The sequence below is a fragment of the Pochonia chlamydosporia genome, chromosome 3 (assembly GCF_001653235.2).
Source record: "Pochonia chlamydosporia 170 chromosome 3, whole genome shotgun sequence".
Classification (NCBI taxonomy): Eukaryota; Fungi; Ascomycota; class Sordariomycetes; order Hypocreales; family Clavicipitaceae; genus Pochonia; species Pochonia chlamydosporia.
In genome coordinates this window covers 353,736-367,287 of record NC_035792.1, presented here as the reverse complement: position 1 = coordinate 367,287, position 13,552 = coordinate 353,736, and the positions used below count along the sequence as shown (strand labels likewise).

The 13,552-nt window shown below is 33.7% G+C and overlaps 2 protein-coding genes across 2 annotated transcripts; both read left to right on the top strand.

The window, feature by feature from the left end:
• Positions 1-1,092: 1,092 nt before the first annotated feature.
• Positions 1,093-2,474, top strand: VFPPC_17768 (major facilitator superfamily domain-containing protein; the record flags this gene model as incomplete). Its single annotated transcript, XM_022429454.1, has 2 exons — positions 1,093-1,294; positions 1,450-2,474. The coding sequence occupies 2 exons, from the start codon at positions 1,093-1,095 to the stop codon at positions 2,472-2,474; spliced, it is 1,227 nt and encodes a 408-aa protein (XP_022285508.1).
• Positions 2,475-3,074: 600 nt separating this feature from the next.
• VFPPC_04020 (carboxypeptidase Y) lies at positions 3,075-5,224 on the top strand (the record flags this gene model as incomplete). The annotated part of the gene is made up of 3 exons (XM_018283436.1): positions 3,075-4,086; positions 4,140-4,622; positions 5,220-5,224. 3 exons carry the CDS (start codon positions 3,075-3,077, stop codon positions 5,222-5,224), a joined length of 1,500 nt encoding a protein of 499 aa, XP_018144506.1.
• Between the last annotated feature and the right edge of the window lie 8,328 nt (positions 5,225-13,552).

Below are 13,552 nucleotides of genomic sequence, written 5' to 3'. Positions count from 1 at the left end.
TACTAAGAAAGACAGGTACGCCATCCCCTTGAGAACGAGTTATTCGCCGAAGAAATCATGAAAGAAGGCTAAATATAGGGTAACTGAAAGGTAATAGAAAGGTAACACAGTTGTTGTATTAAACGTGCTAAAAGCGAGTGACTACAAGTCTAAGGTAAGCGCCCAGTTGCAAAGGGCTCAACGACAAAAATAGCTCGATCCAAGAGCCGCTACCCATGCCCAGCTATACCTGTCGACAGAACCGTTTAATACAGTGGAGCCGTAACTACGTTTCAATACGTCCATAGCTTTAGACATGATGCTGAATTTTAATAGTTGTGAAGGATTCTTATCTGGAAATCCGCCACAGACTACGGCCGCAACTATGAAGCCATTAGTTCACATCTCGGCAGCCGCTTTGAACCGACAAGAAAAGAAAACATCTCCTTTATTCGAACTACATTGAGGTGAGGACAAAGGACAACTCGTAGCCAGGAAGGGCAGTATACGTGATATGCATAGCCTCGCAGTATGTCGGAATATGTCAGTCTATGGCTCACATCCCAGCTAGCCATTGCACACGTCTTGTTCATACCATAAACCAGCAAACAAGTACACGGTATACTGGAGCAGAATTCCAATACTCTGGAGGATGTCTGACCCACCTCGGCGAGCCGCCGTTATCTGGAACATTGTGCAAGTGGTTTCCGATCACACGCCGATGTTGCCGCCGACGCTATCCAAGCTAAACACCCAGTCTGACTCGCACAACTTGCCACTTACACTCAACGCCGAAAAAGGACGTCACTCATAGTCCAACATGACCGACGAACCGAGCTTCTTCACCAAATCTTACCTTGAGTTTCGCAATGCCGCCTGATCGGCGAAGATAATCCCATCCATGTTGAGTTCAGTGGATCTTGACGAACCATTTATCCTATCTCCATTGTTGCCCATGGGGCCCCGCGTTTAAAACCTATGACCCAAGATAAGAGTGTTGGAACAATCCGACATAAATAAAGTAGATCCGCACCCATATCTGCTATAGCCGAGACATGATTCAGCTACGTCCACTTTATACCATTCATCACAGCGGTTCAATTTCAGTCCATCATGGACCCAGAAGCTCTAAACAGGGAGCTCAGTCTCGCAGGAGACAAGGAGAGCATCGCCATGGAGCAAGATATCCGTATCGATCCTAAGCGGGAACGTCAACTGACCCGAAAACTGGATCTCTTCATTGCGCCAATCATGACAATCATCTTTCTCAATGCCTATCTTGATAGAGCGAATATCGGAAATGCAGCTTCCGCAGGCATGGTTGAAGATTTGAACATGACGGATGGAGAGTTGGGAAGTACGTACTCTTACTGTGATCTATGAAGCCTTATGTTAACGAATATAGATGCAATCACACTATTCTACGTCACATATGTAACATTTGAAGTCCCTTGCTCACTTGTTCTCAAGAAATTCCACCCAAGTACGTTCCCCGAAACCACCATCAGAACCCAACTAACAAAACAGGCCGCATGATTCCACTTCTCATCTTCTGTTGGTCCGTCGTCCTTATCGGCACAGGCTTCATGCATAACAAGGCACAACTATACGCAAGCCGTCTCCTGCTCGGTGTCTTCGAATCCGGAATCTTCCCGTGTCTGGCCCTCTATCTCAGCACGTTCTACCAGCCACAAGAGCAGGCCCTCCGAGTATCATACCTCTTTGTGTCGTCTGCATTATCGGGTTCATTTGGCGGTTTATTCGCCTACGCGCTGCTTAAAATGGACGGTATATCTGGCCTCCAAGGCTGGCGCTGGCTATTCATCATCGAGGGCTGTGGAAGCGTTCTCATCGCTATCCTTGTCTTCTTTGTCTTGCCGGACAATTTTGAGACAGCCAAGTTTCTCAACGAAGAGGATAAGAAACTCATGCGAATTCGGGCCGAGATCAATGCAAGATATAACGGCAAGCCTGATTTCGATTGGAAAGAAGTCCGCAAGGCTGCTACAGATGTCAAGTTGTATATCAGTTGTTGGAGTCAGTTCATGGCCGACATATGCTCCTTTGGGTTGTCGAGTTTCCTACCTCTCATCATCAAGTCCTTTGGCTATGGAACCGTCACAACGCAACTTCTCACAATTCCAGTATTTTTCTGGGCCTCGTTTGCGTACATTGTTATCTCTTACTTTTCCGACAAGTTTAAACGACGTGCATTCTTCATGATGCCCGCCTGCTTTGTTACGGCTATTGGATACGCCGTGAACCTGGGTATACCAGTTACAAACAGGGCAGTGTTGTATTTTTCGACATTTCTCATCGCACCGGGCGTGTATATTATTGTTGGACTGAACTGCGCGTGGCTGCTCAATAGCCATGCACCGTATTATAAACGTGCAATGGCGATTGGCATGAATCAGTCCATTGGTAACTGCGCTGGAATTGTGGTAAGTTCCCCATCAGATATGTTGAAATGGATGTATTGGCTTGGATGCTAAGTTGTCGCTTGCAGGTCGGCCAAATATTCAAGAAGAAGGAAAATGGAAAATACGTCATGGGCCTTAGTGCTTCACTTGCAGCAGTGTTGTTGGCTGTGTTTGGACATATTTCGCTGTACTTGTATCTGCGGCGACAGAATAAGAGGCGTGATGCATTGTCGGAGGATGAACGGCAGAGGGAGATTCAGAGTGGAAAGACGGGCGACTTTCACCCTGATTATAGATATGCTTTGTAAATTAGACCTGCTTTGCTAATTATGTATTTTGTCAAGGGATCTCAACTGTTGCATTTGATGATTTGTTCAACCGACCACTACCGCACCACAACCATCGGAATGAGACACTTCGACACTGAGCTACAAAGTGCTAGCGACAAGGAAATGGGTTTCGATACCATCGCGGCAGCTTCCACCACGAAACATGCTCATCCGTTGTCAAATCGTTGGTTGTAACACACGGGTACGTTTACCGTCGAATTGCGTCACACCTTGGCAACTATAAACACGAATGCAGTCAGCACAACCCAACTCCGTCAAACTCAACTTCAATCGAGAAGTCCATGTCATCAAAAAGACTTATTCTCCAGGTAACTTGCCCAACATGCTCAAGGGACTCGCGCTATCTGCCCTTCTCGGCAGTGTCGCTGGTCAAATGATTGTTGGCAAACATTGGCATCACCTCCAGCAACACAAAATCCAACAGCAAAGTCAACAGCAACCCCTCATTCCCACGATTTCCGAGACCCAAAAGCCATTGACACACTCTCATAACTCGGAAGTTCCACCGTTCAAGGCAGGCCAATTCACTAAGAAGATCCTGGACAATGAAACCTGTCCCACCTACGGCGAGGCTCAATATGCAGGCACAATTGACGTGACCGATGAGCATCGCCTGTTCTACTGGTACTTTGACAGTCGGAACGACCCCGAGAATGACCCCATCATCTTGTGGATGAATGGAGGCCCTGGTGCCTCGTCGTTAATCGGTTTATTCAATGAAATGGGACCATGTTGGCTGGATGCAAAGACCGATATGCCCTCTCCGAATAATTGGTCCTGGAACAACAATGCCTCACTGCTGTTCCTTGATCAACCCGCTGGTGTCGGATTCTCTTCTCTCGCAGACGGCGTGGCCCCGGCTACAAAAGACATGGATGGCGCAGAAGATTTCCAGCAATTTCTAAACATATTCTTCGACAAGGTCTTCCCCGAGAAGAAGAAGTTGCCTTTGCATATCGCAGCCGAGTCCTATGGCGGTCATTACGGCCCTACATACGTTGACCACATTCTCAATTCGCGGCGATGGAACTCCAAGAAGGCGTTTTGGGGTAACATAACTTCCATGATTTTGGTGGATGCCGTCATTGATTGGACGGGCATTGCTGTCGGTGTGTACGAATTACTCTGTGAGGATGTCGAAACCATCAACATCCTCAACCGGACTTCCTGTGAAAGGATTGCGCAGCATCTACCAGAGGTGCAGAGACTAGGCAGAAACTGTGATAGTTCCTATGACGAAAGGGAGTGTTTCGCCTCGGCAACGTATGCTGACGATTTCATTCACGTATTTTACGCGGAACTTGTTGAAGCCGGTGAACGACACATGTACAACAGTATGTTTGCCAAAGGAACTCACAAGTATCAAGCAGAGCACTAACAATTACAGTCCACTTGCCATGTCCAGATCCCCCAGAATGTACAGACATCACAAAGGGAAACATCACGTATTACCTCAATCTCCCGCACGTCAAAAAAGCTCTTGACATCCCCTCATCCACTGAGTACAGCGTAATAAATTGGATCATCAACCTTGCATTTAGCGAGAATCGCGAGCCATGGCGGCCAACCACACAGGAAACTGCCTCTGTACTTGAAGCATATGCTCAAGATCCGTCCCCGGGAGATATCAAGATACTGGTGTTGAATGGGAATAACGACTACATTGTCAACACGCCCGGGCAGATTTGGACGTATGATAACCTGCGATGGAGGGGACAGGCAGAGTTCCGATTGAAGAAATGGGAGAATTTGCCTGCTGGGATTGCGGCAACAGGGAAGTGGAAGGCCACCAAGGATGGAAGACTAGCGTTTGTGGCTGTTGATGGAGCGGGACATACGGTGCCGGGAGACGTGAGGGAGGGATCGTATCGTATTTTGCAGAGGTGGATTCATGGACTGTGGAGGATGTAGAATAGTTGTCTGATGTTGGATCGAGGAATTTGTCGGATGGTGACGGTCGTTGGGACGCACACTAAGAAGACCTGCTAGCATCCACAACATTGAACACAATTAACCATTAGTGCCCTGATAACGGACCAATATAAAACCGGAATCACGACAGACCTAGTTTCCTTTCTTAAAGGAGTTCCTAAGTTATAGCTGCTTTAACCTAGGCACTCCCTAAGTCTTAGGGTTAGGGTTATAACTAAAGAATATTAAGAAGAAATAAAAAAGCAGTAAAATACTTCTACTATCTTAACTCTATATTAAGCTTATAGCGCTATAGCTATAATATAGCATTATAAAAGTATAGCTAAAAGTACCTATATATAAGAGAGATACCTATAAGAGCCTATAATACTTTCTCTTAAATCTTAATACTATCTTTACTATAAACTAGTATAGCTTTCCTAATAATACTACTAAGATTACCTATACTAATAGCTATCTTACTAAAGATATAAAGTAATAATAGATATAATATACTATAGTAAATAGACTTATCTAGTACTAAGACTACTTATAGGTTAGCTTTATTAAATAGTTAAAGAAAAAAACTATAAATAAAGATTTATACTACTAAGAAGTAATAAAGATACTAATAGGCCTTTAATAGAAGAAAAAATAAACCTTCTAAGTATATAAGAAGGTCTAAAGTAAGGTAAAAGCTAAACTTTCTAAGTCTATTTTAGAGTAGTTATAAATCTATATATTTATTAATAGCCTAAATAATACTATAAGAAAGTAGGTACTTAGCTAGGAATTTCTAAAGAGCTAGAATTATCTTATAGAGTAAGAAAAGAAGATAAAGATTAAACCTACTAAGAGAGAATATAATAGGCAAAAAGACTAAAAATAAGACTACTTATAATTACTAATAGCAGTAAATAAATAGTAAGTAAGTAGCAAAAAAGTAGTATTCTTAATAGAAATATTACCTTTATAAGCATTTAAAATAATATACTATAAATGCTAAAAACTAGAATATATCTTACCTAACTATAAGAAACCTAATTATAAAACTTATAATAGTAATTACTATATTACTTTTACCTATAGATAGAGTAGTAATTAAGCTATAAAAAACCTAAATAAATTACCTATTTTAACTATATAAAAGTAAAAAGCTAGATTTACTATAGATAAACCTAAAGACCTATAAATATAAATATAGGTAATACTATAGTAAGATTATAGCTAGATAGCTATAAATATACTATTTAACCTAGGTACTATATATACTATTATTAAACTAGAGTTATTAAGTAAAATAAGCTAGAAGAATATATAGCCTAACTAGTAGAGATTAAAGAGTATAGCTAAAACCCTATTATTATACTATAAGCTTTTTAACTAAGTTATAAAAATTACTAATAGTACTAGCTATATAAGAATATACTAACTTAGCTACTATATTACTAATACTAAAAAAGATCTTATTCTTAGAATAGACTAGGCTTTAGAGTATAAGCTAGTAGTAATAAGTTAGAAATAAAAGTACTAGAGATACCTAATTCTAGCTTTCTAGCTCTTAATAATATAGAGAAAGCAGTAAGTATACTATAAGATAAACTAATTAGTAGTTATACTAGTACTTTAATAGGATTTCTATTTAAACTAAATTATTAGACCTAATAACTACTCTAATAGCAGTAAAGAAGTAAAGAAAGAGATACCTAGTACCTATATAGAATACTAAGATATATTCTCTAAGAAGAAAGCTATTATACTATTCTCTCTTAAAGGCTAAATATATACTATTAAACTAGAGAATAGGTAGATACTATCTTAGAGACCTATTTATAGCTTAATAGAGAAAGAGCTATAGGTTCTCTATAAGTACCTAGCTAGTATAATATAATAAGGCTAAATAAGAAGGTTAATAAGCCTAATAGAAGCTTTAATTCTCTTTATGCTAAAGAAAGAGAGCTAGCTATACTTATATATAAATTATAAAGGCCTTAATAAGATTATAAGAAAGAATAAAGCACTCTTAGTACTAATTACTAAGATTCTTAATAGGCTAAGAGATATAAAGGTATATACTAAACTAGATCTTAAAGATACTTACTACTAGCTATATATTTATAAGAGTAATAATATATATTCTTATAAGCTTTATAAGTATTACTCTATCCTAAAATATAGGAGGTATAGCTCTTCTTGTGTAGGTTATTTTAGCATAATTTATAGAGCTAGGTTTCCTTCTTACTATTAGAGAGAGCCTTATTACTAGAGTTACCTTCTACCTTATAATAGCTAAGATAGCAATAAGATAACCTATTATAGTAAGAGAGAGGCAGAGAGGCACTAGCAGTAGTAGATATAGCAGTAGATTAGGAATAAATAGTATATAGAAAGATATAATAAGAGATATAATAAGAGATATAATAAGGGATAAATTAGTTATTAGTAAGAGTAATAAATAATAGTAAGCAGTTATATAGTAGTAAAAAGTAAGAAATTATAAAGATTCCTAGCAGGAAGAATAATTAGATTATAATATTAGAGAGAGGAAAGTAAGAGAAAGAAAGGTTTAACTAAGATATTTTTATACTATAAACTAGAGAAGGTAAGGTAATAATAATAAGTTCCTATATTATAATAATTACCCTATATAATAAATCTATAGCGCTAGTAACTATGTATATATAATAATAATAAAGAGTATAAGGCCTACCTTCTAATATAAGAGACTAGAGATAAGAGTAGGTAGTAAGAGAGTATATTATAGATTTAAGCGTAATACTTAGATCTTAGGAAAGAAGAAGATAGGCATATAGGGAGAGCTACCTAAGAACCTACTATAGGTCTAAACTAGAGCTTAACTAGACCCTATAAGAGTGCTACTAGGAACTATATTAACCCCTTTTAGTCTTCTTCTCTTCTCCTTATAAGAAAAGTTACTATTAGTAATGCTAGTCCGCAGGAGCCCCTAGGCTAGTCCCTTATAATATCTAGTAGCTAAAGGATATAAGATAAATAAGAGAGCATATAAAGTGTAATTATCTAATGCTTCTTATAGAATAGCTTAAATTCTATTAAGTGGTAGCTTTTATATCTATCTATAATTAGAAGATAATATATACTTTAAGTTTATAGCTTAGTATGCTTTTTAAAGTACTAGATCTATTTTATACTCTTTTTATTTAACGTCTAGCTATTATAAGTTATAGATATAACCTAATCTTTTAGTAGCATGCTATCTTTATACTAGTTAGTAAGGTAATATTACCCTATAATAATAATAAATAGCAGGATAGCCTTACCTTAGAAATTAATAGACTAAATTACTAAAACCTATTCTCTATTACCTAGCTAAGCTAAGGTTAGCTTTCTATATCTATCTAAGCTTATAATAATTATAGTAGCTAAGATTATACCTATTATAAAGCTAGTCTTATTAAAGTTATAGAAATCCTTCTCTAGGATGCTATATTTTATAATAATATTATATATAAGCTTAAACTAGAGCTAAATTATTTTTAGATCTTTATATAAAGCTCTCTAGTAGTTATATCTATAGGTAAAATATATAGTTAGCTCTTTTTAGCGTTTAATAAAGTTTAAAGCCTATTAGGGTTCTATAGGAGGCACATTATAATTAGTAAGCAGTTAATTAGCTATATCTTATATACTATTAAGCTAGAAAGGAAATAATTATAAGTCTAGGTTAAGAATATAGTTAATAATTATAGATTTCTCTAGATTTATAAGTTTCTAAGAATTAGGCATAATATTATATCTAGTAGGTATTCTCTTAATATAAGCGCTAAGCATGCTATAAGGTACTATATAGATCTTTATAGCTGCTTAGATGCTTAGCTTTAGGGTTTTCTATATAGCTTAGCAAGCTAAGATTATTTGCCTTTCTTTATCTAAAGTTTCTATTATTATTAGTAGAGAAATATACAGTTAAAAATAGATAGTTATATTTACTAGGTAGGGTGTCTAGCTTGCTATGCTGTCTAGCTTGCTATGCACCCACGTTACCTATTCTAGTATACTTTAATCTAGATATACTACTATAGCTAGAGACTAATATATTAGGCTTTACTATAAGAGCTATACTAGTATAATTGCTACTAGATTGCTAGTACCTAATAGTATATATATTAAGAAAGCTCTTACCTATTAAGCTATATTATACTACCTTTAATATAAAGCTACTAGCTATCTAAAAGGCATTTAAAATATAGACATATTATCTTATATACTCTATATAACGTGGGTGCATAACGAGCTAGCTACTATAACGAGCTAGCTACCTAATATAACTATCCTGCAAAGATTCTACAAAAAAATAATAATAATATAGAAAATTAATTAATCTTTACTGCTATCTTCTTTATTAGATATTTCCATATTAATCTAATAAGTTTGCGCGTTATAATTAGTATTACTATATATACTATACTGCTAACCCTTTATCTTATTATAGGGCTTATAACCTCTAGTCTAGCAATCTTCCTGCTTTATTTGCTCTTCTATATTATTCTAGTCTTAAAGAGCTTATCCCTTAGTAATAGTTATACTACTACCTTAACGTAATTGTGTTTTTTTAGCTCTATGCTGCTTACTTAGTAGTATATTTACCTCTTAAAGTTAGTTAACCTCTGCCTTTAAGAGAGCTATCTTATGCATAATACTATATATTCTCTTAGTAATCTAGTCTATAGCAACTAAAATTAATATTAGTAAGCTTTCCTAATAGTAACTAATTTATCTTTTAATATAGTTAGTCTATAAAGTTACCTCTATTAGATTATTTAGGGTCTTTAGAACCTATACGTTTAGTAGCTCTAGTGCCTCTTTAACTAGCATTAGAGTCTATAGCCTTATATCTAGGCGTAATAAGATGCTTTTTAGATTAAATAGAATAAGTCCTACACCTTAAAAAGCTCCCTAAATATTTTCTCTTATTATTATAGCTTTAAATGCGGTAAAAAATGTAGGGAAGAAGTTAGCCTTAGTAATATAGGTTATATACACTCTTATAAGTCCTTTAATTTCTTTGCTATATGCCTTCTTAAGTGGCCTAAAATAGCTAATATCTAGTAGCTAAAGAATATAAGATAAATAAGATAGTATATATAGCGTGATAATCTTATGGTCTTTATAGAATAACTTAAATGTAGTTAAGTAGTAGCTCTTATGCCTATCTAGGATAAGAAGATAGTATATACTATAAGTTTAAGGCTAGATATGCTTTTTAAAGTGCTAGATCTAATCTATAGCTTTCTTATTTATAGTCTAGCTATTATAAGTTATAGAGATTACCTAATCCTTTGGCAGCATGCTATCTTTATACTAGTTTGCTAGGTAATATTGCCCTATAATAATAATAAATAGTAGGATAGCCTCCCCTTAAGAATTAATAGATTAAATTACTAAAACCTATTCTCTATTACCTAGCTAAGCTAAGGTTAGCTTCCTATATCTATCTAAGCTTGTAATAACTATAGTAGCTAAGATTATACCTATTATAAAGCTAGTCTTATTAAAGTTATAGAAATCCTTCTCTAGGATACTATATTTTATAATAGTATTACGTATAAGCTTAAACTAGTCTCTAATTAGCTTTAGATCTTTATATAAGGCTCTCTAGTAGTTATATTTACGCGTAAAACGCATAGTAAGCTCTTTATAGCGCTTAATAAAGTTTAAAGCCTATTATAGTCCTACTAAAGGCGCATTATAATTTATAAGCAGTTAATTTGCTATATCTTATATACTACTAAGCTAGGAAGGAAATAATTATATATCTAGGTTAAGAATATACTAAATAATTATTAATTCCTCTAGATCTATTAGTTTTTATAAGTTAGGCGTAGTATTATATTGCGCTATAATGCTATTTAGATAAGCACTAAGTAAGCTATAACTAATATTATAGACCTTTATAATAGCTTAAATGCTTTAGTTTAGGCCTCTTTAAAAAGCCTAACTAGCTAAGATTATTTGACTTTCTTTGTCTTAAGATTCTATTTTTTTTAGGTAGAGAAATAGATATTTAAAGGATACTACTTCCATTTAGGTTATTAGGTAGCTAGCTTGTTATAGTGGCTAGCTCGTTATGCACCCACGTTACCTAGTCTATATTATTATAAACTATTTAAACTATAAGTATTTAGTATTTAAGCTTAAGCTAATAAGTAGGTAAATTATAGCGCTAGATAAGCTATATTTCTTTAATTTTATAATATAATATTATCTAAGACTAGCTAACCTACTAGATAGTCTATCTAAGCAGCTAGACTATTTTAATAATAAAATAGTAGTATAAGTAAAAGCTTTATAGCTATCTCTTTTTCTAGTAAAGTTTATAAAGAATAAGCAGTAAGAAAGCTATAGTGCTAGCTAGAGTATATAGCCTATCTTATAGCTATTAAAGTTATAATATATTACTAGTAAAGAAAGAAGTAATACTTATGCTATAAGATATAAGGTTGCCTTTTATAAGTAGTAAGAAAGCTATAATGCTAAGTATATAAAGCCTACTTTATAGCTATTAAAGCTATAATCTATTACTAGTAAAGAAAAGAGTAATACTTATACTATAAGATATAAGATTGCCTTTTGTAAGTAGTAAGAGAGCTATAATGCTAAGTATATCTAGCCTACCTATAAAATATTAAAGCTATAATCTATTGCTAGCAAAGAAAAAAGTAATACTTATATATAAGATATAAGGTTACCTTTTATAAGTAGTAAGAGAACTATAATGCTAAGCATATAAAGCTAACCCTATAGCTATTAAAGCTATAGTCTATTACTAGTAAAGAAAGAAGTAATACTTATACTATAAGATATAAGATTACCTTTTATTAGCAGTAAGAAAGCTATAATGCTAGCTAGTATATATAGCCTACCTATAAAATATTAAAGCTATAATCTATTACTAGCAAAGAAAGAAGTAATACTTATACTATAAGATATAAGATTACCTTTTATAAGTAGTAAGAGAGCTATAATACTAAGTATATCTAGCCTACCTATAAAATATTAAAGCTATAATCTATTACTAGTAAAAAGAGAAATAATACTTATATTATAAGATATAAGGTTACCTTTTATAAGTAATAGAGCCTCTAGCTAGTAGAGTTAGAACCAGAGCATTGTCAAATGTAGTTTGTGTAGTTTTTTCATTTTCCTAGAATATTTATATAAAATAGACTAAAATACTTATAAGAATATAAAGTCCCTTAAAAAATAGATTATTATACTAATTTTTAGGCTTACTAAGAAAAGTGGGTCTTAGAGCCTTAGTTAAAGCTAAAACTAGAAAAACTACATTTATAGTGTTTTTTACATAGTAATTTGTAGTTTTTGTAGTTTTTTTGTAGTTTAGGCTTATTAGGAATATATAGGACCCACTTTTCTACTATACTACACTGTAGTTTTTTAATTTGCTATTTTTAGATATAAATACTTATTCTATATCTATTTTAGTCTATTTAATATAAATATTTTATTAAAATAAAAAAAACTACATTTTGTAGTTTTCGGCAATGCTCTGGTTAGAACTAGCTATAAAGTAGCTAGTCTACTAGAGTACTATAGTATAACTTTTAGCTATTAGGAGAATCTCTACTAAATTAAGCTCTATAATAGATAATTAAGATAGTAGTAAGCTTATAAGAGTTTCTACTATTTTAAAAGTACTATTAGAGGCATAATAGAGAGATACCTTTATTACCTAATAACTAGAGTTACTTATAAGTAACTTAAAAGTAGTAACCTAAAGGTATAAGTCTTAGAAAGTTAATATAAGTAGACTACTCTTATATAAGAGCTATATTTATATTTTAGAAGGTTTATAAAAAGAGTTATTATTACTAGTTTATAATAATCTAGCTATTAGGTATTATAGAGTAAGTAAGACTTTATATAAGCTTATAGCTTAGTATTATTAGTAAAGCATAAAAAAGTAGATTAAGAACTATATAAGTATCTACCTAAACTATTAAGTCTTAAAATTAAGGCTATATTACCTATATAGTAAACTTATAGCTCTTTTTATACTAAATTACCCCTTTTAGAAGATATTAATAGACTTTATTACTAGCTTACCCTTTATTAGTATATATAGAAATAAGATTTATAACTCTATCTTAGTTATTATAAATTAATTCTCTAAGTATACTATTTATAAACTAGTATTTAAGTAGATTACTAGTAATAGACTTACTATTATTTTCTTAGACTAAATCTTTAAGAACTATAGTATACCTAAGAGAATTATAATAGATTAAGATATAACTTTTACTAGTAGCTTTTAGAGGACTTTCTACTACCTCTTAGTAACTAAGTAGTAGCTTAGTATAGTATTTTACCCTTAAATAGATAGTTAAACTAAGCGCCTAAATTAAATCCTAGAGTACTATATTAGAGCTTTTAGAAGTATTAAATAGATAGACTAGCTAAACTACCTATTAATAGTATAATTTACTTATAATACTAGCTATTATATAGCATATAGCTACTCTCTAGTAGAGGCGGTATAAGAATTTACTCTTAGAGAACTAAGTTATACTATTAAGCCCCTTAATATTATTAATAAGCAGGCTAAAAGTAGAGTGCTAGCAAGCTGCTACTATAAAGGGAGGTACTTATAAGAATAAGAGAGAATAAAGAAGGAAAGAAGGAAAGAAGGAAAGAAGGAAAGAAGGAAAGAAGGAAAGAAGGAAAGAAGGAAAGAAGGAAAGAAAGAAAGAAGGGAGAGAGGTTCTACTTATATATCTAGGAATTAGAACTAACAGCTAATAGCTATAGAGTTAGCAGCTACTCTAATAGCTGCTAGCTTATAGCTAGTTAGGTACTTATTAATAGCTATCTAGGTATTTACAGCTAGAAGCT